Below are 27,468 nucleotides of genomic sequence, written 5' to 3'. Positions count from 1 at the left end.
AGAGAATCTTTTAGATAAAAATTTATAAGAAAGGAAATAATTAAATTGCTCAAACCATCAATGACTTGACTTAAGGAGCCATACTGTAATATCAAAAAACAAACATTCAAAATTTCTTAAACTATCAGGAATTAAGTTATCTGTTATCATTTTTGTTGTTCAGGTCAAATGCAACTTCTATTTCAGCAGACCCTAAGAGTTATGCAATAACATATACAATATTTGTAACTTGGATTACATATAATGTCTCTAGGATTGCATCCCTAACTTTTAGATTGCTAAGGTATAATGAAACAAGCAACAATAACATCTAATGCAGGGAAGTCAAAAACTAAAAATGAATAACAAATGCATGTTTAGTGACATGACATTGGCTCCCATGAAATCTAAAATAGCTAAAATTGAAAAAGCCTAGTGAGCACTTGCTTGTAAGGCTCCTTCATGAATTTTGCACCCTTTTGGTTGAAGAGACTGACAATGAGAGCAGTTCCATCATACATCCTAACATCCCCACCAAGTGCCTTCTCTAAGTTACACAATCATCTAGAAGTAAGATTCCATACATTACCGGAAATAAGGTTAATTCAAATCAAAGATGCATCAGAATTACTCGTGAAATAAAATAAATATACACAACAAGGTCTACAATCTCACTCTAATATCAGTTTCAAAATTCTATGAGACCAGCATGGTACTAATAATTGGGTCATACATCACCTGAAAAGATAATAGAAAAAACAAAACAAACTAGCATTGGACCGTATGGTCTAAAACCAATCCATAGTCGAAGGAACTGCAGCGGAAGCACACTGCTTAAATCCATGCAAACGACAATTAAAAGACAAGGACACTATTTGAATATATTGCATTGGAGTTTTTGTAACTTACACTATTCAGATACTAAAACTATCCATGCTTGTGAAGTTTTCTGTTATTTTCGACATTAAAGAAATATCATCGACAAATCTGAATGAAAGTGTAAGATAATTAGATATCGACAACAAACGATAGATATCATCAAACATCATAAAAATGTCTTAATTGAGATATACTCAACTTGAAAGAAATCTTGGCAGAAACTTTCTACCAACTATGCATTACTCTTACTCTAAAATGATGAGCTAGAAGATTTCATTACATTTATAAAATACATTTAAATGGCAGAAATTAACTTATCTTTCCCACTTTTTACCAAATGGCAGAAAGTAACTCAGAAAGTAATGCATTACATCAGAGACACAACAAAATTTTCCTTTGCATACGTGATCTTTTAAATAATAAAATCTGTTAAATTTTAATTTTATTAAATTTGTAATATTTCTACAAATCTTTATCAACATAAGCAGATTTTTAACCTTCAAGCTTTCAATTAAATCTTTATTTTTGAAATTATTTTAAATATTTTACATAATTGTATTGTGTTATTATATTTTTTTATCAGCTTCTTCTTACTCATTATAAGTATTTCTTCATAAAATTATCGATTATTTTTTTCTAATGATCAAAGAAATTTGGTTATTTTCCAACTTGGTGGCGAATGCCATCAACAGGATACATAATAATTAGTAATTTTACCTCAAATAAGTGTTTTTTCTTTCAAGTCATAAAAGATATCTTATATATTCCAACTTATTTTTCCTCAATATTTTTTTTCATGTTACTATTCTAGAAAGCACTAATTCAAGTAACCAACGTATAACGACAACATCAATGTGGTCATTTGCTGGCATCAGTATATTGTACAGTTTTAAAATATTCAACTATTTGTTTGTATACTTGTTCGTGTTGTACCCATAGATTTAAATTTTAATCAGTTTGATTGATAATGACTGTCCGGGCATGATTTAAGATGTGGACTGCCTCATTTCAGGCTGTATGGTATGATTTTTTTCCTTTTTTATACAAAAATGCTAGGGCCGTTTTCCCTTTTCAAAGACCCAAATCAAATCATTTTTTCTTTTAAAATTATTTGAACTGGTTCTCCTTCTGAGGTTCGTGTCTCCTCACAAGCCTGTTTTGCTCTTTCTGCAACCACCGCCAAGTGTTCTCATCTTCTTTTCCGCCTCTTCCACCATAGCATCCTTCTACCTCCATTTTTCTTCCTCTTTCCTCCTTCCTTCTTCTCCCTTCCTCACCCCTAGTAATGTCATTTTAGTTTATATTATTGCGAGTAAAGTCATTTTAGTTAAAGCATAGTAAGAAATATAAAATACAACATTAGAGAGCTTTAATGACTACATAATAATTATATCATAAATGCATAAGAACTTCTTCTTGATAAAATTACACATTCAATATCAAGGGCTTGGATTGCAAACTTGACTTCATCACCCTTTCTAGAGCCAATATAAAGTCTTTGATTTCAATAAGCAAGCCTAAACAAAACTTTGGATCAGTTGGCATAACTAGAATCTTGATTACAAGCACTCTAGAAATGCTACTGTAAGTTCAAACTAGACAGCATAAGACCTGACGAAGAAAATTCATTCTACATATTGCAATTGTGGTTACCCAAGAAATGAAGAGAATAAAACCATTAATAGTTTACTCCCTAATTTCATCAGAAGAAACACACTCAATTGGGAAAAACCTAAGGGTTTATAGATCATTAAATTTTGGTTATACTATTCCACAACAATTTTGGAAAGGAGAATAGAACGACCCATATTATAGGAGTGTCATTTGGTCAATAAGTTACTCCCTAATTTCACCCGAACAAACACACTCAATTAGAAAAAATCTAAGATTAAGGAGAGTTTATAGATCATTAAATTTTGATTGTAGTATTCCATAGAAATTTTGAAAAGGAGAAAGCAAAGAGCCCATATTATAGGAGTGTCATCTGGTCACTAATCCTTCTCAAGAATATGACAAATAACAACCACCAAGAGAGAACTCCAAGATCACAAAAAAGGTAGCTTTGCATTTAATATTTCTATTTTAAGGCCACAAAAAAATTTGAAAATTACATTTGCTTTCATAATTTTTGACTTTCTGAGATTTTCTGATTTTTTTTTATTTCTCTAACCCAATTCCCTAGCTTCAAGCGACATTAACGTAACCAAAGAACCCGCTAACACCAAAGCTTATTCAGCCAAATAGAAAGCAACTACGATTGTGACTATTTGGATTTAAATCACAACCATTGAAAAAATCAACATTATACAACCCCAATAAATATAACCAATAATACAACATCTCAATGGATGGCAATAGCTATCCATGATGTCTTCACCTATTAGCAGTGATTTAAAAAGCGCTAGGCGTCAAAAGGCGCCAAGGTCCACAAACGCCCGAGGCGCTAGGCGCTCGCCCAGGCGCTCGCCCGAGCGAAGCGAGGCGCTAAATTATAAAAATATATAATATAATTATAAAAATATAATATAATTATTTAAAATTATCTATATTATAAAATTATATAATATAATTATAACAATAATTTTAAATAAATAAAAATTAACAACATTAAAATCAAAATAATATATTATTAATCTATTAACAGAAAATTAATCATTTCAAAATTCAAATAAACTTAATATTAAGAGTATACTGAGCCTGATGGAGAAACGAGGAAGCAACGGTGGCGGCAGCAGTAGCAGCGAGCGGCGGCAGCGGCAGCAGCAACAGCAGCGGCGAGCGGCGGCAGCGGCAGCGGGAGGGCTCGCGGGAGGCGTGAGCAGCGGGAGGGCTCGAGGGAGGCGCGAGTAGCGGGAAGGCTCGCGGGAGGGCTCGCAGGAGACGCGAGCAGCGAGAGGGCTCGCGGGAGGCGCGAGCAGCGGGAGGGCTCGCGGGAGGCACGAGCAGCGACAGCGGCGAGCAGCGACAGCGAGCGACGAGATCGTGATCGGGATCGAGAGCGACAACGGCAGCAGGTTAGTGTTGGGTTAGGGTTAGGGTTAGGGTTGGGGTTATATCGGTTTAGTTGGTTCGATTGAACCAACTAACAACTGAACCAGGACCGAACCAGACCTAAAATTCTGGTTCGGTCGCCTTGGTTTACCCAGGCGCTCGCCCGAAGCGCCCAGCGCCTGGGCTCGGGCGAGCGCCCAGGCGGCGCCTGTTTGAAGCGCGCCGCCTGGGACATTAGCGAGGCGCTCGGGCCTCGCCTCGCCTCGTCCGAATGCCTAGGCGAGCGCCCGAGCGCCTTTTGCAATCACTACCTATTAGTGTTGTTGACAACACTGGATGACTTTTATGAATCTTGAAGGAGACATATATAAAGAGATGCACAAATTACTAAGTATGACATGTCATGTAGGACTAGATAAGTGACATCAATCAAATATTTCCTATGTAAGATTAAAGAATGGAGTTCATGTCAGAAAGATGCCTCAGAAAGATATATTTTCTGAATTTCAGCATTCAATGACACAGCCAAAGCAATAATATACTCCTAGATTTTAGACCTCTAGAAGTGCACACTTAGAGCAACTATAGAATTATTCGCTGCATCATGATCAATGGGGGAAATAAAAACATACTTTTGGCAAGTGTAACAGCATGAGCTAATTGTGCAAATTCTTCAAGTGATTCATCAACAACAAATGATGATGTTGATAATTCAGTGCCTTTACATTCAACTCCAACAAGGTAGGCTTCCTCTTGACAAATCTATATTCTTAATATGATAATTTTTTATTTTTAAAATGATGAAAAAATAAGCTAGATATCAGTTTGTAATATATTTTTTCAGAAAAGTGCAAATTGAAAAAGACACAAATAAAAGAGAAAAAACAAAGGCTAAAGGAATTGAAATGTGTCTAAAAATATTATTCATGAATAATCTGTGATAAAAGAATATCTAGGATGCAATTCAAGAGTGAGATAATGTCTCTTTTGTCTTTTTTAACAGAAAGACTAATAGAAGTCATAATTCTTGTATAGTAATTGTCAATAATTGGCAAGCAAGGTTACAGAATGTTAAGGGGCAAGCCAGAAGAGCAAGCAAAAAACTAATGACTTTTCAATAATCAAATTTGAGAAACCACTAGAGATATTCTCTAGTAAAGGTAATATAATAGCATCAACAAAAAAAGATACTCAAACCTGATTCTCAAATTCTATAAGTGAAGCATCTTTGCTCTGGGTCTCTTTGTCCCTGAATGAACAAATAAAGAATATGCCTTGATCATAAAATAAAAGAAAGATAAACCTCAACATATGAGTAAAGCATCACAAATGGCAGTCTATAAGAAAGTTGCTGCAGGTGAAATTATCTGCATACCATGAACCATGAAGTAATTTGCTAACTTAATCATCATGGTGATTATAATCAAAAGATATTAGGCAAATCTATTATACAAAACTGAAAACAAATGAGGCCTGCACTGATATGATTACTAAGTTGACATAAAGAAGTACATCACGTTGCATATCAACTCATGAATAACACAAAATTTGATATAAAAGAAAAACTGAATCTGGTTAGCATCAAATAAAACTATGTAGCAAAATTCCTATTCAATAAAGCTAGACAAGAATGGACATGATAGATAGGAAGAGCTGTAGAGTTTACTAATGAATCATGATAGAAAGATATATTTTCTGAATTTCAACATTTAATGACAGCCAAAGCAATAATATACTCCTAGATTCTAAACCTCTAGAAATGCACACTTAGAGCAACCATAGAACCATTCGCTGCATCATGTTCAATGGGGGAAATAGAAACATACTTTCGATAAGTGTAATAGCATGAGCTAATTGTGCAAATTCTTCAAGTGATTCATCAACAGCAAATGTATTATATATTCAGTGCCTTTACATTCAACTCCAACAAGGTAGGCTTCCTCTAGACAAACCTATATTTTTAATATGAAAATTCTTTAGTTTTAAAATGATGATAAAATGATCTAAATATCAGTTTGCAATATATTTTGCCAGAAAAGTGCAAAGTGAAAAACACACAAATAAAAGAGAAAAACCAAAGGCTAAAGAAATTGAAATGTTTCTAAAAATATTATTCATGAATGATATGTGATAAAAGAATATCTATAATGCAATTCAAGAGTGAGATAATGTCTCTTTTTTCTTTCTTAACAGAAAGACTAACAGAAGTCACAATTCCTGTATAGTAATTGTCAATAATTCACAAGCAAGGTTACAGAATGTTAAGAGGCACGCTAGAAGAGCAAGTAAAAAACTAGACTTTTCAATAATCAAATTTGAGAAACCACTAGAGATATTCTCTAATGAAGGGCTAATATAATAGCTTCAACAAAAAAAGATACTCAAACCTGAATCTCAAATTCTAATAAGTGAAGCATCAATGCTCCAGGTCTCTTTGTCCCTGAATGAACAAATAAAGAATGTGCCTTGATCATAAAATAAAAGAAAGATAAACCTCAACATATGACTAAAGCATCACAAATGGTAGTCTATAAGAAAGTTGTTGCAGGTGAAATTATCTGTGATGTTAGGAAAATCTAAAGCATCACAAATCTAAAATAGTTAACAAATGCTTGATTTATGATACTTAATCATCACGGTAATTGTAATCAAAAGATGTTAGGCAAATCTACTGTACAAAACTGAAAACAAATGGGGCCTGCACTGATATGCTTACCAAGTTGACAAAAAGAAGTACACATCATGTTGCATATCAACTCATGAACAACACAAAATTTGATATGAAAGAAAAACTGAATCTGGTTAGCATTAAGTAAACTATGTAGCAAAATTCCTAATCAATAAAGCTTGACAAGGATGGACATGACAGATAGGAAGAACCGTGTAGTTTTCTAATGCTCCAATTTGAGCTCAATCAAATAGGAAATACTGGACTTGATGCCACTTTTGATTTCAGATCTGAGATTAGCTTTGTTAGGTTGAAAATCTTCAAGCCAAACTAACTAGAATGGTCAAAGCCACACAACTGGGCCAAAATAAGCATGTCAATTAAATGACTCAAAGAAACAATCACTTAAATGTTTCAACTGGAATTATCATGTCAATTTAAACCTTTTACATATGTGATATTATGAATTAAAATCAATAATCACAACAGCTGCTGATAGCTTATTCTCCTTAAATAAACAGGTAAGGTGGAATGAAGAAATACCAATTCAGAGGTCAGTTTTATACTCACAAGTAGCAGATTAAAACTACAGCACGTGGATGATGAAACTCGTGATAGATGACTGCAACAGCATAATTCAAAATACTGAAACAATAGCCATGTCATTAGTTGCCGAGCATTTGTATGAAACTTAGCAAGCTTCTCTAACAATCTCATGAAGATTGCTACTAGTCTGCTACAATGCAACAGCTAATCAGCAAGAAAAATCCTGCAGACCGAAATAATCACAAATTAGAACATTCAGACTCAATGAAGATCTTTTTATTACTATAATCTAGAAGGACCAGAACGACATTATCACTATAATCTAGCATTTGTTAACTGTCGGTATCGTAAGCTTATTTTCACAATTTAGAACTTGCATAATATCCTATTTGACTCCATTTATCAAGCCCTATCTTAAGACCAGCAGAAGACAGTCTATTAATGGAAAGCCATGAGCCTCTGTTTATATCACAGAAAAAAAATGTAATAAACAGAATCATAATACCTCATCTTTATCAAACTCATAAAATTATTTGTTTGATATCTCTTTACTATTAAATATTCAATTTGGTTTGCAGTTCTTATAAGTATGATAACTACATTCTACAGAAATTATGATACATCCTTTTAAAATTGAAATATTTTAAGCTTGGATTTCACTCTTGAACTTATATTTTACTTGGAGGTTATTCACTATATAGTAACATATTGAAACCATTTAAGATTACAAATTATACACTTTATAACCAGTTTTTTCAACGTCAAGAAAAGTCTGAAATTCAGGAGGCTACATTACAATCATAAGAAACCTCAACAAAACAGAAACAAAAAAAATATATAAACAACTACCTCGTTGGTCTAATTATGCATAATTAGCATAAACAAACAAAAAATAAGATCAACATGAAGATTATCAAATTTAAAGAAGGAAAAAAAAATCATTTATCTAAAAAGACAGAACTATAATAGTAGACTGTAACATGGTTAAAAATATTAAAACTAGGACACATAAAATATAGCAAAAATGATGTAGGGGTTATAGATTACATGTACCATCAATATGGCAAAGGTTATAGCAATATATGTGCAAAGCTGAAAGAAAAATTGGATACAAAAATCAGACTTGTAGCTGCATCCACATAGGCTCATTTTAAATAGACCTAAAATGCTGTAAAAATTAAAGCATGGTTCTAAATTTTTCATCTTAGGCACTTGCACTCATATCTAAAGATCACAAATCTATAATTCTTGTATGAAAATATGTTGTCTCTTTGATGCCACAAACTTCTCTATGCAATGCTACCAGCAATGGATTTTCTTCTCAAGCACTAGAGAAGTCTTCTGTATTATTCTAATAATATTTTCCAACCATCAGCATTTTCATCTAGTGCTTGAGAAGTCAAAATGAAGATTCTCAAATTTAAAGAAGGAAGAATTAACAAATCACCTAAAAACATACAACAAGAATGTAACATTGATAAAAATATTAAAACTAGAACACATAAAATATAGAAACAATAATGTAGTGCTTATAGATTGTATGTGTCATCAATATGGTAAAGGTTATACCAAGATATATGCAAAGCTGAAAGAAAAATTGGATACAAAATCAAACTTGCAGCTGCAACCACATTGGTTTGTTATATAATAAACCTATTAAAATGCTGTAAAAATTAAAGCATGGTTGTAATTTCTTACTTAACTTAGGCTCTTGCACTCGTATATGAAGATCTTAAATGTATGATGCTTGTATGAAAATATGTTACCTTTTTTATGCCACAAACTTCTCTATGCAATGCTATCAACAATGGATCTTCTTGTCAAGCACTAAAAATGTTTTCCGTATTACTCTCGTAATCTTTTCCAACCATCAGCAGTTTCATCTTATGACACTAAATTGGGCAAAGGGCATAGTGTTTGCTTTAGGTTTTAGTGGTTTGGGAGTCTCAAAGACATTCCAGAACTTGAGTGTCTCATCTTCTGCAGCAGAAGCTACTACACCACCCAATGGGCTCCCAGCCAAGTAAAGAACACGAGATGAATGACCAAAAAGCTCAGCTTTTCTCGTCATGGATGTGTAATTCCATAGGGTGAGTTGATTGTTTGGAAACCCATGGGAGGTCAGCAATTCAGATTTGTTCTTGTCCCACAACAATGCACAAACTTCAGAGCCGGTATCAATTGAGTTCAAGCAAACACCATTAGCAGCATTCCAAAACTTAATGCAATGATCATTGCGTCCTCCACCAGAAGCCAGCAGATTGCTCCTGGTAGGGCACCAATCAAGGGCCCTCACAGTGGAAGTGTGGTTGCTGATCTTGTGAAGCAATTGATGTTGGCACGGATGGTGATTTGCAACAGCCATGCGGGCGTCCCATATGTGCACAAGTTTGTCCTTCCCTCCGCTTGCCAGATATCGCCCAAACAACTCGGACCATTTAAGACTACAAACTTCAAGTCGATGCCCTTTATAGTCACAGATGGCCCGGTCATCTTTTCTAATGTCATAATCAACAACACTACCATCGGATTTCCCAGTCGTCAAGATTGCATTACTTCTCCAGGCAAGTGAACAAACAAAGGAGTGGCTGTCACCTTGGATCCCAACCAACAGACGTCCTGTTGCTGCATCAACCAGATCTAAATCTGAATTGCCAAATGCGACAGCGAGAACTTTGCCGTCTGGGGACCAGCTGATGCTAGTGACAGGGCTGTTGTTTTCTAAGGCTCGTGAAAACTTCATACCAGACTTATTCGCAGCATTCCATATGTACACTGTGTCATTGAGGCCAATCGCCAACACATTATTGCTTCCCCAGTCGAGGAGATTCAACCTATCATCATCTATGATGTCATAAGCAGCCAAAACCCTATCTGGATCTTTTGGGATTCGTCTCTGTTGCTTCTTGTGCGGTCGATTGTCCTCGTCAAATTGGCACACCTTGTCGGCCGGTGATTCGGGTGCACTCTTGAATGCGAAAATGCGAGATCTGTTCTTCAAAATACATTGAACAAGAAGTTTTTGGTACGCTGCACTCGATGGGGATTCTATCGAACCATCACGCTGAGGTCTGGAAGGCATGGTTAGAGCACAGCGCGCGAAGTCCATGTCCATCGCCGATCGGACCGGGATGAAGCGGTCGTACTCCACACGCCTGGAACGAGAAGAAGCCATCTTGCCAATCGAAACCAGAACGAGAAACGCCGAGGTGACGAGAGACAATCAAGAAAACCAGAAAGATCGAACTTCCCAAAAGAAACTTGAAAACCCAGACGATCGATAACCAAGAATTGATCAAAAAGAACCCCGAGAACAACAAAATTTCTGACTTTTGGTCACGGAAATTGTCAAGTATATCAACCAAAACGAAACCAAATCATCAAAATTCAACAATATCTTGAACCCTAAAAAATTTCGACAGCGAAGCGAAACGAAACCTCAAGCAAAGGAAAAGGAATGAGATCGCCACAACAAGAATCTAAATTCTCCCCTAAATCGGAGGAGAGGACGCTCACTCCCAGCCGACGATCGGTCGAAGCTTTATCCTTTCGTCGGAGAGCAGCTCCGACCTTCGCAGAAAGACGAGATCGCCAAGAGAGCAAAAGGAGAGCCGAGAGCAGAGCGCGCGAGAGCCGAGAGAGGTTATGAGGTTCGCAAAAGGGTGGTCTCGGCTTATATAGACGCCACCGACCCAGCCTTGTGTTATATCGTGAAATCGTGCCGTTATATTCAACCGACCAATGTTGACTGACGTTGAAACGTCCCGTTATGTTTAACTAATAAGGTAACGGCATTGAAATCGCACCGTTATATACACATTAATCACCGTCAAATTTATGTTGCGTTACAATTTCCTGAGGAATTCTGTCGTCGAAGAGGTAGCAACAATTGCTTGTAATTGAGCGTTTCACTTCAACGACAAAATATGTTAGAGAACAAACTCAAGACGGAAGTAGAGATGAAAGCAGATCATATGTTGATCTAATCAAAGAACTAGTGGATTCTGGAGTTTGATTCTACTGTCTTCAAGAGTCAGATAAAGGCCTAAGACGTGATTTTTTCTTATTTATCTCTAAAAACTCATCATCTTCGTAGCTGATGAGATTATCATTTTTAAGAAATATTTTAAACTGATAAAATTCCTACTAATACAATGAGACATGGTATTTTTTTTACTTGTCTATGTAAAGATAATCCTAATTTTGTAGTTGTTGATATTATCATTTTTAAGTAATACTTACAAACCAATAAAATTATCATTAGTATTATATCTAACAAATAAGATTCTAACATTAATGTTAAACTTAGTAATTTTTTTGGACATAAGAAAAATTTTGATTCCAACACATTATACATCTAACGGTATCATGAGCTTGTGTCATCTTAAGATACTATACAAAATCAAAACTCAATATCACAATATCATTTACCTTGCTCCGATAAAAATAACTTCCATTGATATGTTTCAAAAATAATTATTATAAAAAAAGGTAAATACCATCAAATATTGTGTGATCAATATAATAATAGAATAAGTATGCTCTTGTCCTTGACTTTTATTACATAGTTTAGATGATTTAATTATGGAGTTTATCCAAACCAAATATGCCTCACATGGTATCTCCTCCTTCCTCTACTACTTTCTCTCCTATATTGATATCACTAGTCTTTTCGCCTTCTATTTCCATCATGCTCTTATATCTTTCTCCTCATCATTAATAGCTTCTTAATTTTTGGATATATTCATTTCTTCTTATACACTATTTTGTTATTCTCTCTGCCTATAGCCACACTTAGTCTCTCCCTTTCTTTTAGTACTATCTCTCATCGCCCTATATGCCTTCTATACTCACCCATGTTGTTTCATCTAAAAAATATGCTAGATTAAACTTAGAAAATCTTAAAATTAGCAAACTTTGAAAAAATATTGATTCACCTTTGAAATGTTGTATCTCATATTTGGGTAAAGTCTAGAGTATAATGGACTTCATTTTTATTGATACATTAAAAAATGAACATGGTTATATTAAGAAGGGTGATTGCTTGGGAAAATACCTACCTTGCATGTTTGTCCTGATTAGTCACCCCCCATCTCTTAAAATATTATTACCCATCTTTCTCGCTATTATGTTGGATCGGTGGAAGACATCCCATTGATTAGTCCGACCTCATTAATTACTATTAGAATGGCTATCAAATAGACTTCTCTTCATTAAAATTAAATCCAATTAACTCTTCTTTCTCTCATCTCTTGGTTCTCCTAACTTCCTCCACTCTCTCAAATATCCATTCTGTAGACAAATTATTTGCTCACCTCAGTCATAAATTGAACCCCTTTGTCAGCTTTTCTACTTCCTCTCCAACGTTGGCTATCTTGCTTTGTATCAAAACTTTAACCCTTATTCCTATGCTACAGTTTCTATGGAACCCGCTCCAATCTTGTTTACTCTCAATTGAGAAAACCCGACAAGCATTTCTCCTATCTTGAGTGGCTCTACCTATAGAGTATTTTAGTTTGAGTTTTTTTATTTTTTCTTAGGTTTTTCCTCTCCGATGATAGCCTAAACCCTCAAACAAATAACATTTTAACCTGTCTTATCTCTTCCAAACCATTAAACTCTAGTAATGCCTAACATCCCCTTCATCTCCTTTAATGTTAATGTATAATAGCATGAAATTATATCGTTATATTCAACTGACCAATATGTAATAGCATTCAAATCACACCGTTATATACCACCTAATCACCGTCAAATTTCTATTATGTTATAATTTCCTTCGGATTTATCTCTAAAAAATCTTATAATTTTAAAGAAATATTTTAAACTGATAACAGTCTTACTAATATAATGGGACACGATTTTTTTTATCCATGGAAAGAAAATATTAATTTTGTAGCTGTGTTGATATTATTATTTTAAGTAATATTTATAAATGGATAATATTCATATTAGTACGGCATGTTATGATCATCAACTCACAATATGATCATTTAAATTCGATAGATATTTTATTGTTAATGTTAAACTTAATAATTCAACAATCTTAATTCTAATGAATTACGAATTTAATTGATTTTGTATCAAACATGAGCTTGTGTCATCAAATTTTTGTTACATCGATAGACGTGATCAAAACCCAATGTCTCATGTACGTGTCAATTAGTTTTTATCGCTCCATGTTGACCTAATCCACTTTGCCTGTTGAATATTTGTCCCCTAGTTTATTTATATCGAGTGAGGATAAGAAAAAGTAAATATCATCAAATACTGTGTGAGCAAATATGATGATAAGCCAGGTTTATTATTTAGTTTAGAGGATTTAGTTATGATGCTAATCAAACCAGTTCATCTAACTAGTTTACTAACACCATAATCCTTTCCTTCTTTCTTCTCCTCGTTACTAGTTCCCTCTCAATTTTTCGTCACTCTCATCTCTCCTTTACTATTGTCGTTCTTTCCACGTGAGCTCATTTCATGTTAAACTCTTTCTCCCTCTCCTTCATTGTTATTCTCTTCCTTTGTTTGACCATTATTTCTTGTCCCCTATGCCTTCCATCATGCTCGTCCTTGCCACCTTATCTTAAAAAATATGGCAGATTGAATTTTTTTACAAAAAATAAAATTAGAAAAAAATATTTATTCATCATTGAAATATTATTTCTCATATTTTGTAAAAGTCTAATATATAATATACACTATTTTTGTTATTACACAAATAAACGAACTAATAAATGAACATGGTTACATTTATTTTTAGAATCAATATGAAACAATCTAAAATTAGAATTAGAAAATCCCTAAAATTAACAAAAATTAGAAATATATATTGATTCATTATGTAGATACTTAGTGCCCATATTTGGTGAAAGTCTGAGATGAAATGAATATTATTCTAGCAGTTACACTAATGAATTTACGTGGCTAAACTGGTTTATAAAATCAACTTATAAACATGTCAAATTGGTTTTAAAATTTATAAAATAATTAGAACTATTAAATTCGATTAACTCATTATTGAGTTGTCCGTTTTTGGTGAAAGCTTGAGGTCCAATGGATAAGTATTCCAACGTTAAAAATGATAGAAGAACACTTATTCAAAGAATCAACATTAAAACATGTCATTCTAGCCTTAAAAGGTCCCTAAAATTAAAAATGATAGAAAAAAAATGATAGATACACTATTAAGATATTGTTGCCAATCTGTGATGAAAATTTGAGATGCAATAGACAAGTATTCTAGAATTACATTAAAATCAGTTTGGTTATACTTGTTTATAGAATGAACTTGAAAATGTGCGAGAAAACTTAGGAAATCCATAAAATTAAAATTTACTATTGAAATGTTGTTACCCATCTATGACGAAAGTTTGGGGTGCAATGGACACCTATTCTGAATAAGTGTAACAACGAATATTCTGAATAGGTGTCTATTGCATCACAAACTTTCAGCACAAGTGTAACAACGTTTCTATTTTTTTGGTACTTTATGGACTTTTAAAATTCTATTTGGGAAGCTTTAGTTAATTCTATAAACAAGAATAATCACACTCATTTATCAATGCAAAATATGGAAGGCAACTGAGGGTGCAAGAGGCGATGGCTGAGGAGAGGGAGAGGTGAGATTGTGAGATTAACCGAGACAAAAAAAAAAAGAAAAAAAAAAGAGGTAGATGAACAAATAGTAGTCGTCGAGGAGAGGAATACGATGAAAGATAAGGAGTGCGATTACAGTTGTGGAGAGTGAGAGGTAGGCATGACTAAAGGTAGGGTTAATTACATATGGAAAATATTATGGCATGACTAAAGGTAGGGGTAATTACATATGGAAAATATTATCACATGCAGTTAGTTATGTTTAGAATTTTGAACTTTACACTTTAAAAAATTATATTGATATTTTTATATTTATGAAAGTAAAGCTTTTAACTTTGCTTCTCCTAACACCATTAACTTTACTGAAGAAGATACCACATGTGTTATTATGTACAAAAATGATAAAATGATAATTTCGATCATCACTATCAGTAAAGAACCATTGACCTTACACGAAGCCAAAGGCATTGGATAAGATAGTGAAACAAGAGAAATGAGACAATACATGAAATGAAGATCACCACTGACAACATGGTTGGATAGGCCATCCGAGAGAATAGCGAAAGCTGAAGGAGATAATAGTAAAGCAAGAGAAATGGGATAGTGCAAGAGATAAGGATCGCCTCCGACATCATCATTAGGTAGATTATCTGAGAGAATAACGAAGTCAGAGCGGAGGACAGGACCAAAAGAATTTAATATCAAAATGTGTTTCTAAACCACTATAATAGAAACATAAGAAAACTAATGTGGTAACGAAAATTACGTACGTCCAACCATTGTTCTCAAGAATTTCAGCAATGATTACTCTTTGTATTTTGGCACTTCTTAGCTCAAAACTCTCATTTTAGATGGTATAGAAAATCTTTTAGACTTGAGAGAGAGATAGAGCCCACGAACCAAAACTATTATTTATATAGATGTTCTCCTATCAAGAATATCTATTATCACCAACTTCGTAACGTTCAAGAATTAATTCAAATTTGTAATGTTTGAACAGTAATGAAGAATTTTAATAATAATAAATAAAATATTTAATAATAATAGTTATATTTATAATGAATAAAAATTTAAAATATTTAAATCATAATAAATGAAAAATTGATGATAATGAATGATGAACTTAATGAGAACAATTATATTCTCCCACTTGGTCCATATGCTTAGTTTAATAATTTAAATTAATCTTTGTCGAATAATTTTCTTAAGAAATAAATACATAAATCATATCCTCTAAGAGTGAGTATTATCATCCATGTATCATGATGTATTTAGTTTCTTGAGAATTAATCTTAGTATGGTAATTTTGCTTAATGAATAAACCTTGTGTTTATTCTTGGTCTAATACAAATAGATTTTCTCAAACTAATATACACATGAATGAGAAAATATCATAATATATATAAGAGTTTCAATATAATTACAAAATAGAACCAAGTCCAATTTTTTCTACATGATCCTTGAATTTCAGAGGTGGCATGTCTTTAGTCAAAAGATCATCAATCATCAATTCAGTGCTAATATGCTCAATGACTACTTTCTTTCCTTTTACACATTCTCTTATGGCTAAATAGTTAATGTCGATGTGTTTACTTCGACTTTCACTTTTATTATTTTTATCCATAAAGACAACAATTAAATTATCACAAAAAATTCTTAATGGCATAGAAATAGAATCCATGAGTTTAAGTCTAAAAATGAAACTCTTAAGCCATACACTATATGAAATAACCTCAAAATAGGAGACAAACTCAACTTCCAAGTAGCATTCAAGGTCTGCTCGATGCTTCTCCAAGAAATAGTTCCACCAGCCATCATAAAAATATATCATGATATTGATTTACGAGAATCAACACAACTAGCGAAGTCTAAATCTCAATAACCAATCACATACAGATTGTTTGTATGTCTATATATAAGCATGTAATCTTTTGTTACTTGAAGATACCTCATCAAGGAACCAAAGAGCTCGTCGGCAAGCTCGCCAAGAGTTCATCGTGAGCTCACTAAGAGTTTGTTGAGAGTTCGTCGGGAGTTTGCCAAGAGTTCGTTGGGAGTTCGCTAAGAGTTCGTCGGGAGTTCACCAAAAGCATGTCGAGAGTTCACTAGAAGTTTGTCGAGACTTCATTGGAAGAACGATTGATATACCGGACAAAGATTGCTTAGTTAATGCCTTAATTGTCATAGTTAGAACTTAGATTGAGTTAGGATTGAGAGGTAATCCCACTAACTCAGTTAGGGGCTAACTCGGCCCAAATTAGGACTAAATTGGGCCAAGAGAAAGGCTCATTCGGTGACTAAAGCTAGGGCCGACGGTGGCACCGCTTGAGACTCGGTCTCCCAGGTTGTTTGGACGGTGGTACTACCGGATGGTGGTATCACCGGCAGTTAATGCTATCAAGCAGTGGTACTGTCCTGTCAGGCGATAGTACCACTAGACTGGGTGGTGGTACCATCCAATGTTAGAGTTTCATGTAGTAGTACGGCTAGTACCCCGGAAACCCGGGATGAGGTACCCTTTGGCTCTAATTATGAAGTCATTATCGCATATAAATATCTCATTCCTTTCTGCATGAAAAGGTATCAAACTGTGAATAAAATATTGAAGTGTTGGGGTGTGAAAGAATTGTAAAAGTGCTAAGTGTCATACTCCTCTCTTTCTTCAACTTTGTTATCATTAGAGAAGAGGTGTGAGGGTTGTAAGGGTTGTCTCCTAAACCTGTGAAAAGGAGAAAGATTTGTAAGAAGGTGTTTGGTCTTCGCCTATTAAAGAAAGACCATTAGTGGATGCTAGTGACCTCAACAGAGGAGGAATCGAAAGTGGATATAGGTCACAACGACCGAACCACTATAAATCCGGTGTGTTCTTTCCTTATTGCTTTCTTTCACTATTTACCTATATTCTACACTTTGTATTTACTCTAAGTCATTATTTTTATTACTTTCCGATACAAATTTTGCCGAAACGATTATATCGAAAGAAATTTTTTGAATCAACAAAATTTTTATCGCTGCACTAATTCACCCCCCTCTTAGTGTCGTATTGATCCTAACATTTGTAACTAATCAAATCTTTTGCTTGAAGATGGTTTATTAATAGTTATATTATTAATCTTGATGATTTTTATGATGAAACTTATTTTTTGATTTTAAACGTTGATGCATGGTTTTTGGCATAAAAGAAAAGAACATGCTTATATGAAGTTAATCACATAAATCGAATAAAAAAAATGGGAATGCATTTTTTCTTAAAAATGCCATTATCCCTAAAAGTTTATCAAATCTTTTAAAAAGAGATTAGTGAATCTATTTATATTATTTTTTATGAATCTCTTGAATTATGAAAGTGGTTTTGATGATTTGATGATTTAAATTTAAATAAGTTTTATTCAAATCTTTCATTTCGAGATTTTTTTTTTTTGAATCAAGATCTCTTATTTGATCTCCTGTGTTTCTTTTTGCTATTTACTAAAGAGAAATTTTATCCAAATCATGATCTTGAATTCTCGAAATTATAACTTGAGATTTTCTTTATATGAATCAAGATCCCTTACTCTTTGTTCACATATGATTTTGTCATTAAAGAGAAGATTTATCCTAATGAATCATGTTTTTTCTCTTGATTCCTCTATCTTTATAACCTGAGATTTATTCTACATGAATCAAGATATGTTATTCTTCTATGAATCATTTTGCCATTTAGTAAAGAGAAAATTTATCCAAATAAACCATGATATGTCACTTGACTTATTTATGGTTACGACTTGAGTTTTATTATGTACACTCCCTTGTATTCATGAATTGTATACCTCATTACTCTTGATTTAAATTTATCTTTTTTATCATGATTTGAAAATTGATGTAAAGAGAAAAGAATTATAACATTATATTATTCCCTTCTTTTCGACAATGATAAAGGGGAGAAAGAATTGATAGTTTTATTATGTACACTCCCTTATATTCAGAAGATTGGACGTCGGGCTGAAAATTGGTACTGCCAGGTCAAGCAATGGAACCGCTTGTGAAATAGTGTACGTCTCCATGAAACTTGGGTAGTGGTACCGCTAGGGCTAGCTATGGGTCACTGAATGGGCCTTCCACTTGGCCCAAAATAGCCCCAACTTCTAATATGTTCTACCCTGACCCAACGTCTGATTCTTCTGACATGTTCCACTCCGATGTCCAATCTTCTGATATATTCCACTCCGGTTCAACGTCTGATTCTTCCTACTTTAATCGAATTGTCTTTCCATGATCGAAGTTAGTCCTGCGTCACTCAAAACATACATTAGATTATAACTTCATCAATTGATTTCATCATCAAAATTTGAGATTCAATAGAATAGTGCTTGAGCTAGGTTCTCTAAACTAGCTCAACTCTATTATGCTCCCACTGTGTCCATCAAGAATGTGTTCCTCCTTACGGAACACTACTCTCTTAGCTATAAAGACCTTTTGGTCATCAAGGTGATAGAAATAATATCCACAAGATTTCTTGGGGTATCCCATGAACTTGCACCGTTCCATCCTATATTTCAATTTGTCGGGGTTATGTCTCTTAATGTGAGTAGGGCAGCTCCAAATCTTAACAACCTTAAGATCAGGCTTCTTCCCTTTCCATATCTCATATGGTGTAGAAACTACCAATTTAGTTGGAACTCTATTCAGAAAGCAAGTTGCGGTCTCTAGGGCGTATCCCTAGAATGAGACAGGTAGATCGGCGAAACTCATCATGGACTACAGTATCTCTAGTAGTGTGTGGTTTCACTGTTTAGATATATCATTGAGCTAAGATGTATAAGAAGGTGTTCATTAGGATAGAATCTCATGGTCCTTGAGGAACTAGGTGAACTCTATACTCAAGTACTCACCTCTTCGATCTAATTAAAGAATCTTAATACTTTCTACTCTGGTTCTCCATTTCATTCTTATACTCTCTGAATTTCTCGAAGGCTTCGGGCTTGTACTTCATCAAGTACACGTGTCCGTACCTAGAGAAATCATTAGTGAAAGTAATGAAGTAGGAGTAACCACCTATGACAAGAGTTGACATGAGACCATATATATCACTATGTATGAGTTCCAACAATTCAATAGCTCTCTCTCTAGTTCCACTAAATGTAGAGTTGGTTAGTTTTTCACGAAGGCAAGGCTCGCAAGTTGTATATGACTCATAGTCAGATGGATCTAGATATACATCCTTTAGCAACTTTTGAATCCTTCCCTCATGGATATGACATAGCTTACAATACCATAGGTATGCACTATTCATCTCATCTCGTTTCCTCTTGGTCACACTTACATTCAAGATATGTGGAGTAATGTCTAGTATAAACAAACCATTATGCATGTTCCTCTCGTGATGATCTTATCATCCAATAATTTTAAATAATCATTGTTCTCAAAAACTAATTTATATATACTAATTGTCAAACATGAAATAAAAATAATTTTTTTGATAATAGAAAGAACAAAATAATATGCATCCAATGCAATAATAGCTCTACCAAGTAGATATAGAGTGACCTTATCAACAATCACTACAACAACTTTTGCTCTATTACCCATCTTGAGGTCCATCTCGCCTCTCGTTAATCTCTTAGGTCTTGCTAAAACCTACTATGAATTACAGATGTGATAAGTACTACCAGTATCTAATAACCATATACTATTATAAAAATCTTATAATTGGAGATTGATCATGAACGTGCCTGAAAGCTTCTCCAAGCATCTATTTCACCTTTTTTGTAAGGTAATCTTTATAGTTCCTCTTTCAATGCTCGTCTTTGTCATAGTGGAAGTACTAACCTTTATTCTTTGCCGGGTTCTTCTTAGCAACCTTTGCTTTACCCGGTCTGCCCTTGCCCTTACCCTTCTTAAGAGACTTTTCTATCTTCCTTTTCTTTCTAGTCTCACCAACATAAAAAACTGGCTTCTCTTTCTTGATAGTGCTCTCAACTTCCCTCAACATATTAAGGAGCTCAAGGAGAGTTATCTCATGCTTGTTCATATTAAAATTCATGATGAACTAAGAAAAATAATCTGGTAGGGACTGAAGCACAAGATCCACACATAGGTTATCCTATAGGACCATTCATAACCCTGTGAGTTTCTCTATCCATTTAATTATCTTAAGGACATGGTTCTGAACCGATGTCCCTTCAGTCATCCTAGCACGGAAGAGACTTTTGGATATCTCACATTGTTGAGTCATTCCCTATTCCTCAAATAATTTACGGATATATAGGAGAATGGATCTAACATCTATCTTTTCATGCTATCTTTGTAACTCAAAAGTTATGGAGCCCAACATGTAACACTAAGTATGATTGGAGTCATCTATATACTTCACGTAGCAAGTGATCTATGTTAGGATCGCACTAAGAGAGGGGGGGGGGAGCGGCGGGGGGTGAGGGTGAATTAGTGCAGCGGAAAACTTTCGATGATTAAGACTGCGTTCGTACGATAAAAACGATTTCGATGTGAAAGCCAATTCGAAAAGTTCTTTAACTCAAGATCTAGCGAAGTACAGTTGAAGTAAAGCAATGGAGGTAGTTTGCAATTAAGATAGAGTGTAGAATGTAAATGCAAACCGAGATTTAGAGTGGTTCGGTCAATCTTGACCTACATCCACTTTTGGCTTCCTCCTCCGATGAGGTTACCGACGTCCACTAGAGGCCTTCCTTCAATAGGCGAAGGCCAACCACCCTTTTACAGCTTTACTCCTTTTGACGGGCTTAGGAGATAACCCTTATATATTTTCACTCCTCTCTTGAATGATCAAAACTTAGACGAAAAGAGGGAGAAGAACTTTTCACCTTTATAACAATTTTGAGCTCTAAAATTCTCATAATAAGATCAAGATTTCGGTGCCCTTTCATGCAGGAAAGGGTGGGGTTTATATAGGCCCCAACTGGTTTGAATTTGGAGCTCAAATATGTCATCTCCCAAATATCCAGGGTCCTGGCGGTACTACCGCCATAACTGGGCGGTACTACCGCTCGGAGACCGAGCTCAGGCGGTACAACCGCCTGATAGGGGTGGTACCACCGCCCAGAATTCCTGGAAGACCAAGACTCCTGGGTGGTGCCACCGTCGGCCCTGGCGGTGCCACCGCTTGGTAGGAATTCTATGTTTGAATGGGCTAATCCATTCGGCCCAATTTGGCAAGCTCCTGGACTTCTCGGATTTGTTCCTAGAGAACCTCCGACGACCATTTGGACTTCCGTCGAACTCTCGAACCCCCAACGTGATCATGGTCTTGACTCCGGCACAACTCCTGTTGCATGCCTTACTTCCATCGTAGTTAATCCTGCATATGTAAAACAAACTTCGATCTAGATAATTAATACTAAGCATTAATCAAGTTGTCCGACATGTCATTGGTCCCTCGACAATTCGTCCAATTCTTTAGCACATCATCCTCTCCTCCGGCCTATTGCCCAGTCGGTCAGTTGACTCTGCAACTCCGATATCCTTGGCTCAATACCCGCTCTTCTTGGCCTGATGCCCAAATCCATGGCCCGAAGCCTTCTATCAATACATCGACCGATCCACCGGCCCGATGTCCAATCTTCTGACATGTTCCTCCGGCCCAATATGATTTTTACTACTTTAATTGTCTTATCCTGATCGAAGCATCCTACGTCACTCAAAATGCAGATTAAAACATAAACACAATTATCAATTGGTTTCATCATCAAAATACGAGATTCAACAATCTCTCCCTTTTTTATGATGATAACCAATTGATGATGGAGTTAAACTTAACTCCCGGAGTTTAAACAAACTCCCCCTATCAATATGCTGTATTGATAGAAACTCTTGGATTAAAAAATCCAAGCAAAATGTCATGATAAAATCATGACATATAATCAACATACTTCTCCCCCTTTATCATCAACAAAAAGAAGTACCATAATCAAGTGTTTGTGATATAAGTTCAACTCATTGTATGAAAAACATAGTATCAAATTTTATCATCATGCAATCTAACAATTAAAGATGTGCAAGTTTAGCATGTTTGCTTTTCTTGAGATAGCAACTATTTGCTTCTCTTTAGACTACAAGCTAGCAATTTTTACGATATGCAAGTTTTACTATATACAAGCTAGCAAAAATTTTGAAAGTAAATGCAATATAGCTTTCTTGCGTAAGCTCATGATTCTTGCTTCCTATTGCAATGTGCAAGTTGCAAATTTTGCTTTTTGACATAGGCAAGATAGCACTTTTGTAATTTTTGTTTCTTAAGATAGGCAAGTCAAACTAGCAAGAGACAATGTTTTACACGAGGCAAGCAAACAATTTGGCAAGTGTTACATTTGCATCTTCTCACATTTGCATCTTCTCTTTAGATGTGCAAGAAAGTAAGCAAGTTTTTGCATTTTCTTAACTTGTGCAAGCTAGCTAATTTCTCTTTGAGATGATCCTTTACATCAATTCAAGATAGCACATTAGCAACTCTTTCTCCCCCTTTGTCATTGGCAAAAAGAAGGGAAGACCCTTTACATCAATTATGACAAAGGTAAGAACCAATCTTATTTGTACATCATTATATTTTCAAATTAAAGCATGCATATTTTTAAAACCTTACTTTTTTTTTTTTTGCATGATATTAAAAATAAATCAATCATCACTGCAACTCATCATGTATATTATTAAAATATAAAATCATCAAACATGATACAAATATTTATTTTCAAAATATTCATCATTATTTTGAGCACATCATAGACATTCATAATACATCATTTTAGCAACAAATCATAGTATTTCAAATCATTAATATTTCACATCATAATGGTATCAATTTTGTCAAATTATATCCCACCATGCATGATCAAAATTTCTCCCCATTTTATCATTGTAAACAAGAAAGAAGAAGGGAAGAATAAAATAGTATAAAATATTTTAATCATTTCAAGGCATACAAGTCATAAATACAATGACATCATGTCATGAAAGATAATATCACTTGAATACCAAAAGACATGATTCATATAGTAAATCTCTTCTTTAAATAAAATACCAAGAAAAATCATAGGAATACAAAGAAGAGATCTTGTTTTAAAAGAAAATCAAGTAATAAATGCAAGAACTCACAAGAAGAATCATGATTCATTAGAAAATCTCCTTTTAAGAAAATACCAAGTAGAATCATAGGAGAACAATAAAAAAAATGTTGATTCATAACAAATCTTTCAAGTTATAATCAATTCATGAATACCGAAAGAACATTCAAGATTCATTTGGATAATTTTTCTTCTTTAGTAAATGACAAGAAGAAACATGGGAGTAAAAAAAAATAAGATCTTGATCATAAACAATTTTAAGTTATAAATCACGAGAAATGAAGATCATGATTTCGATAAAAATTTATTCAAATTTAAATCATCAAAATCATTTTCATGGTCCAAGAGATTCATAACGGTGATATAAATAGATTCATTTATCTCCTTTTTGGAAAAATCAAGAAAATAGAAAAAATAAATTTTTCTATGAGAAACCTTTTCTCTTTTTAATTGTTTCAATTCATGTGACTTATTTCATTTATGCCAAACAAAAATGTGCATCAACGTTTAGGATCAAAAAATAAATTTCGTCATAAGAACCATCAAGACCAATAACTCACAAAAATCATCATGTATAACTTTAAAATCTCAAACATAAAATCGTCAAATCATGGTATCAAAACTTCAATATTACAACATCAAGCAAGGTTTCATTGAACATAATTTTGAATGATTCTTATAGATATCTAAAACTTCTTTAGTTTTAATTTATATGATTGACTTTATATTAGCATGCTCAAATTTTGTTTTTATGTCAAAACTAATGACAAGGTTCATAAAAAAAATCATCAAGCCTTCCATACAAAAGCCATGCATCGTCATTGAAAAGCAATATGGAAATCATCAAAATACACATTCTTGCTTATCAAGCATATACATAAGATTAATCTTACTATGTGTACAATCATTAGATTTATATATAACATTTTATTGCATTAACATAAAACATGCAATTTGTCATTTTCAAAATTACGAGCATGATCATATTTTTACATTTTCATTTTTATACATTTAATTTTTAAGAAAATAAATTCAAAATAAATTAAAAAAATGGATCTTGAAAAGTATCATGTAATTTCGAAGTAAATTAGGGGGATTTCGATTACCTCATCATTGAAGGTGGTTAAGTCGTAGTTTGCCACCTCGCCTTTTTTGATTTTCTCCTCGTCTTCGGAGGAGCTCGATTCATCCCACTTTGTGTTCTTCTTCTTACGTTCAAAGTAAGTAGTTCCATTCTTTTTGTTCTTAAATTTTTGTTTCATTAATTTTTAAAATTTCTTAGTGAGTAGTTCTTGTGCCACCGCTTGGCAGGAATTCTAGGTCCGAATGGGCTGATCCATTTGGCCCAATTTGGGTTTGTCAAGGGCCTAATTGCCCCTAGATTAAGTTAATGGGATCACCTCTCATTCCTAACTTAATCTACATGCTAACTATGATATTTAAGACATTAATACTGCAACTTGCTCCGGTGCATCAATCGCTTCTTCCGGCGAGCTTCTGGCGAACTTCCGGTGAACATCCGATGAACCCTTGGCGATGCTCCGGTGGACTTTCAGCAAACTCCTGGACTTGCGACGATCCACTTGGCGAGTTCCGATGAGCTTTTTTGGCAAGCTCCTGGACTTCTTGGATTTGTTCCCGTAGAACCTCCGACGACCGTACGGACTTCCGTCGAACTCTCGAACCCCCAACGTGATCATGGTCTTGACTCCGGAGTAACTCCTGCTGCATATCTTACTTCCACCGTAGTTAACCCTGCATATGTAAAATAAACTTCGATCTAGACAATTAATACTAAGCATTAATCAAGTTGTCCGGCATGTCATTGGTCCTTCGATGCTTCGTCATATTCTTCGGCGCATCATCCTCTCCTGCGGCATATTGCCCAATCGGCCAATTGACTCCGTAACTCCGATATCCTTGGCGCAATACCCACTCTTCTTGGCCTGATGTCTGAATCCACGGTCCGAAGCCTTCTATCGATACGTCGACCGATCCACTGGCCCGACGTCCAATCTTTTGACATGTTCCTCCGACCCAACATGATTTTTCCTGTTTTAATTATCTCATCCTGATTGAAGCATCCTACATCACTCAAAACGCAGATTAAAACATAAACGCAATTATCAATTAGTTTCATCATCAAAATACGAGATTCAATAATCTCATCCTCGCTTGCCCCTTCCTCGGGCGTAGGTATCACTATATCATGGACGTACACGGTTTTCTCTACCATGAGAACAATTCTCAAGTTGCAGATCCATTCTGTATATTTTGGACTAATGAGGCGGTTAACTTCAAGTATACCACTAAGAGATTTGAAAGCGATATATTTCTAACAAACAAAAGATGCATCATAAATAAATAACATGCAAATTTTGTAAAAAATAATCAATCAAGATATGAACTTCTATCTTGACATTATTGAATCTTGGATTTTGATGATGAATTCAATTGATAAATTATTTGATCCAAACTATATGTTGAGAAAAGTGTGTAGGATTAACTACCATAGCGATCAAGGCATAAAGCAAAACGAAGTGTCGAAGTCAAGATCGAGAATTCTTTAGGAGTTCGAGAGTTCGTTGGGAGTCCGAAGGTTCGTTGGAAGTGTCATCGGAATTGGCCGAGAAGAAGCTCGTCGAAACTTGCCAAAAAGATCCATCGTAAAGTCCAGGAGCTTGCTAGGAATCTGTTAGAAGATTGTCAAGAGATTATCAGAAGTTCGCTGGAAGATCGCCGAAAGAAACCTAGACTTGTTTGACTTGTTTTGTTTAATGTATGCCTTAAAAATCGAAGTTAGCACATAATTAGAGTTAGGTTTGGGAGGTAATCTCATTAAACTTGTTAAGGGCCAATTGGACTCGTAATTGGAATGGTTGGGCCGGATTCAAGCCCCAAATAGGTTGCTAAACCTCGTCTGGTGGTGGTAGCGCTGGACTGGGGTGGTGGAATTGCCTAAGGCTTAGTCACCAAGAAGCCTGGGTAGTGGTACTGCCTAAACTCAACGGTGGTACCGCCCTGTCAGGCGATGGTACCGCCATGTTAGGCGGTGGTATCGCTAGAGCCCAATCTTCGAGGCTCTATCAGGCGGTAGTACTGCCAGATTGAGCAGTGGTACCGCCCAATGTTAGAGTGTCAAGTGGCAGTACCGTCCAGTACTAGCGATGGTACTACTAGTATCTCAGAAACCTGGGATGAGATGCTTTTAGGCTCCAATTTTGAAGTCATTGGGGTCTATAAATACCTCATTCCTTTCTGCATGAAAGTATATCAAACTGTTAACAAAATCTTGAAGTGTTGGGGTGTGAAAGAATTGTAAAAGTGCTAAGTGTCCTCCTCCCTCTCTAAGTTTTGTAATCATTCAAGTGAGGTGCGAGGCTTATAAAAGTTCTCTCCTAAACCTGTGAAAAGGACAAAGTGTTGTAAGAGGGTGGTTGGTCTTCGCCCATTAAAGGAAGACCATTAGTGGACGTCGGTGACCTTGATAGAGGAGGAATCAGAAGTGGACGTAGGTCATATGCGTCTAGTAATTACATTAGTGGACATAGTAATCGGAAGGTGACCTTGATCGAGGATGTCTAGTAATTACAGATTCCAATAGTGGACGTAGGAATCGGAAGTGGAAGTGGTTGGAAGTGGACCTACATCCACTTTCGATTCTTCCTCCGTCGAGGTCACCGACGTCCACTAATAGTCTTCCTTCAATGGGCGAAGACCAATCATCTTCTTTACAGC

At 34.9% G+C, this 27,468-nt stretch overlaps 1 protein-coding gene across 3 annotated transcripts; it reads right to left on the bottom strand.

The window, feature by feature from the left end:
• Positions 1–4,867: 4,867 nt before the first annotated feature.
• LOC135598975 (cell division cycle 20.2, cofactor of APC complex-like) lies at positions 4,868–10,695 on the bottom strand. Of its 3 annotated transcripts, none has more exons than XM_065093554.1 (5): positions 10,580–10,695; positions 8,830–10,218; positions 7,088–7,286; positions 6,237–6,289; positions 4,868–5,098 (listed from the first exon to the last, which is right to left on the bottom strand). In XM_065093554.1, exon 2 carries the CDS (start codon positions 10,176–10,178, stop codon positions 8,943–8,945), a length of 1,236 nt encoding a protein of 411 aa, XP_064949626.1. In that variant the 5' UTR covers positions 10,179–10,218; positions 10,580–10,695; the 3' UTR covers positions 4,868–5,098; positions 6,237–6,289; positions 7,088–7,286; positions 8,830–8,942. The 3 variants fall into 3 exon arrangements, with proteins under 3 accessions (XP_064949626.1, XP_064949627.1, XP_064949625.1); XM_065093555.1 differs by having other exon boundaries at positions 10,534–10,679; XM_065093553.1 differs by lacking the exon at positions 10,580–10,695 and having other exon boundaries at positions 8,830–10,526.
• Between the last annotated feature and the right edge of the window lie 16,773 nt (positions 10,696–27,468).

Source organism: Musa acuminata, chromosome BXJ2-1, assembly GCF_036884655.1.
Source record: "Musa acuminata AAA Group cultivar baxijiao chromosome BXJ2-1, Cavendish_Baxijiao_AAA, whole genome shotgun sequence".
Classification (NCBI taxonomy): domain Eukaryota; kingdom Viridiplantae; phylum Streptophyta; class Magnoliopsida; order Zingiberales; family Musaceae; genus Musa; species Musa acuminata.
This window is presented reverse-complemented; position numbering and strand designations above follow the sequence as displayed.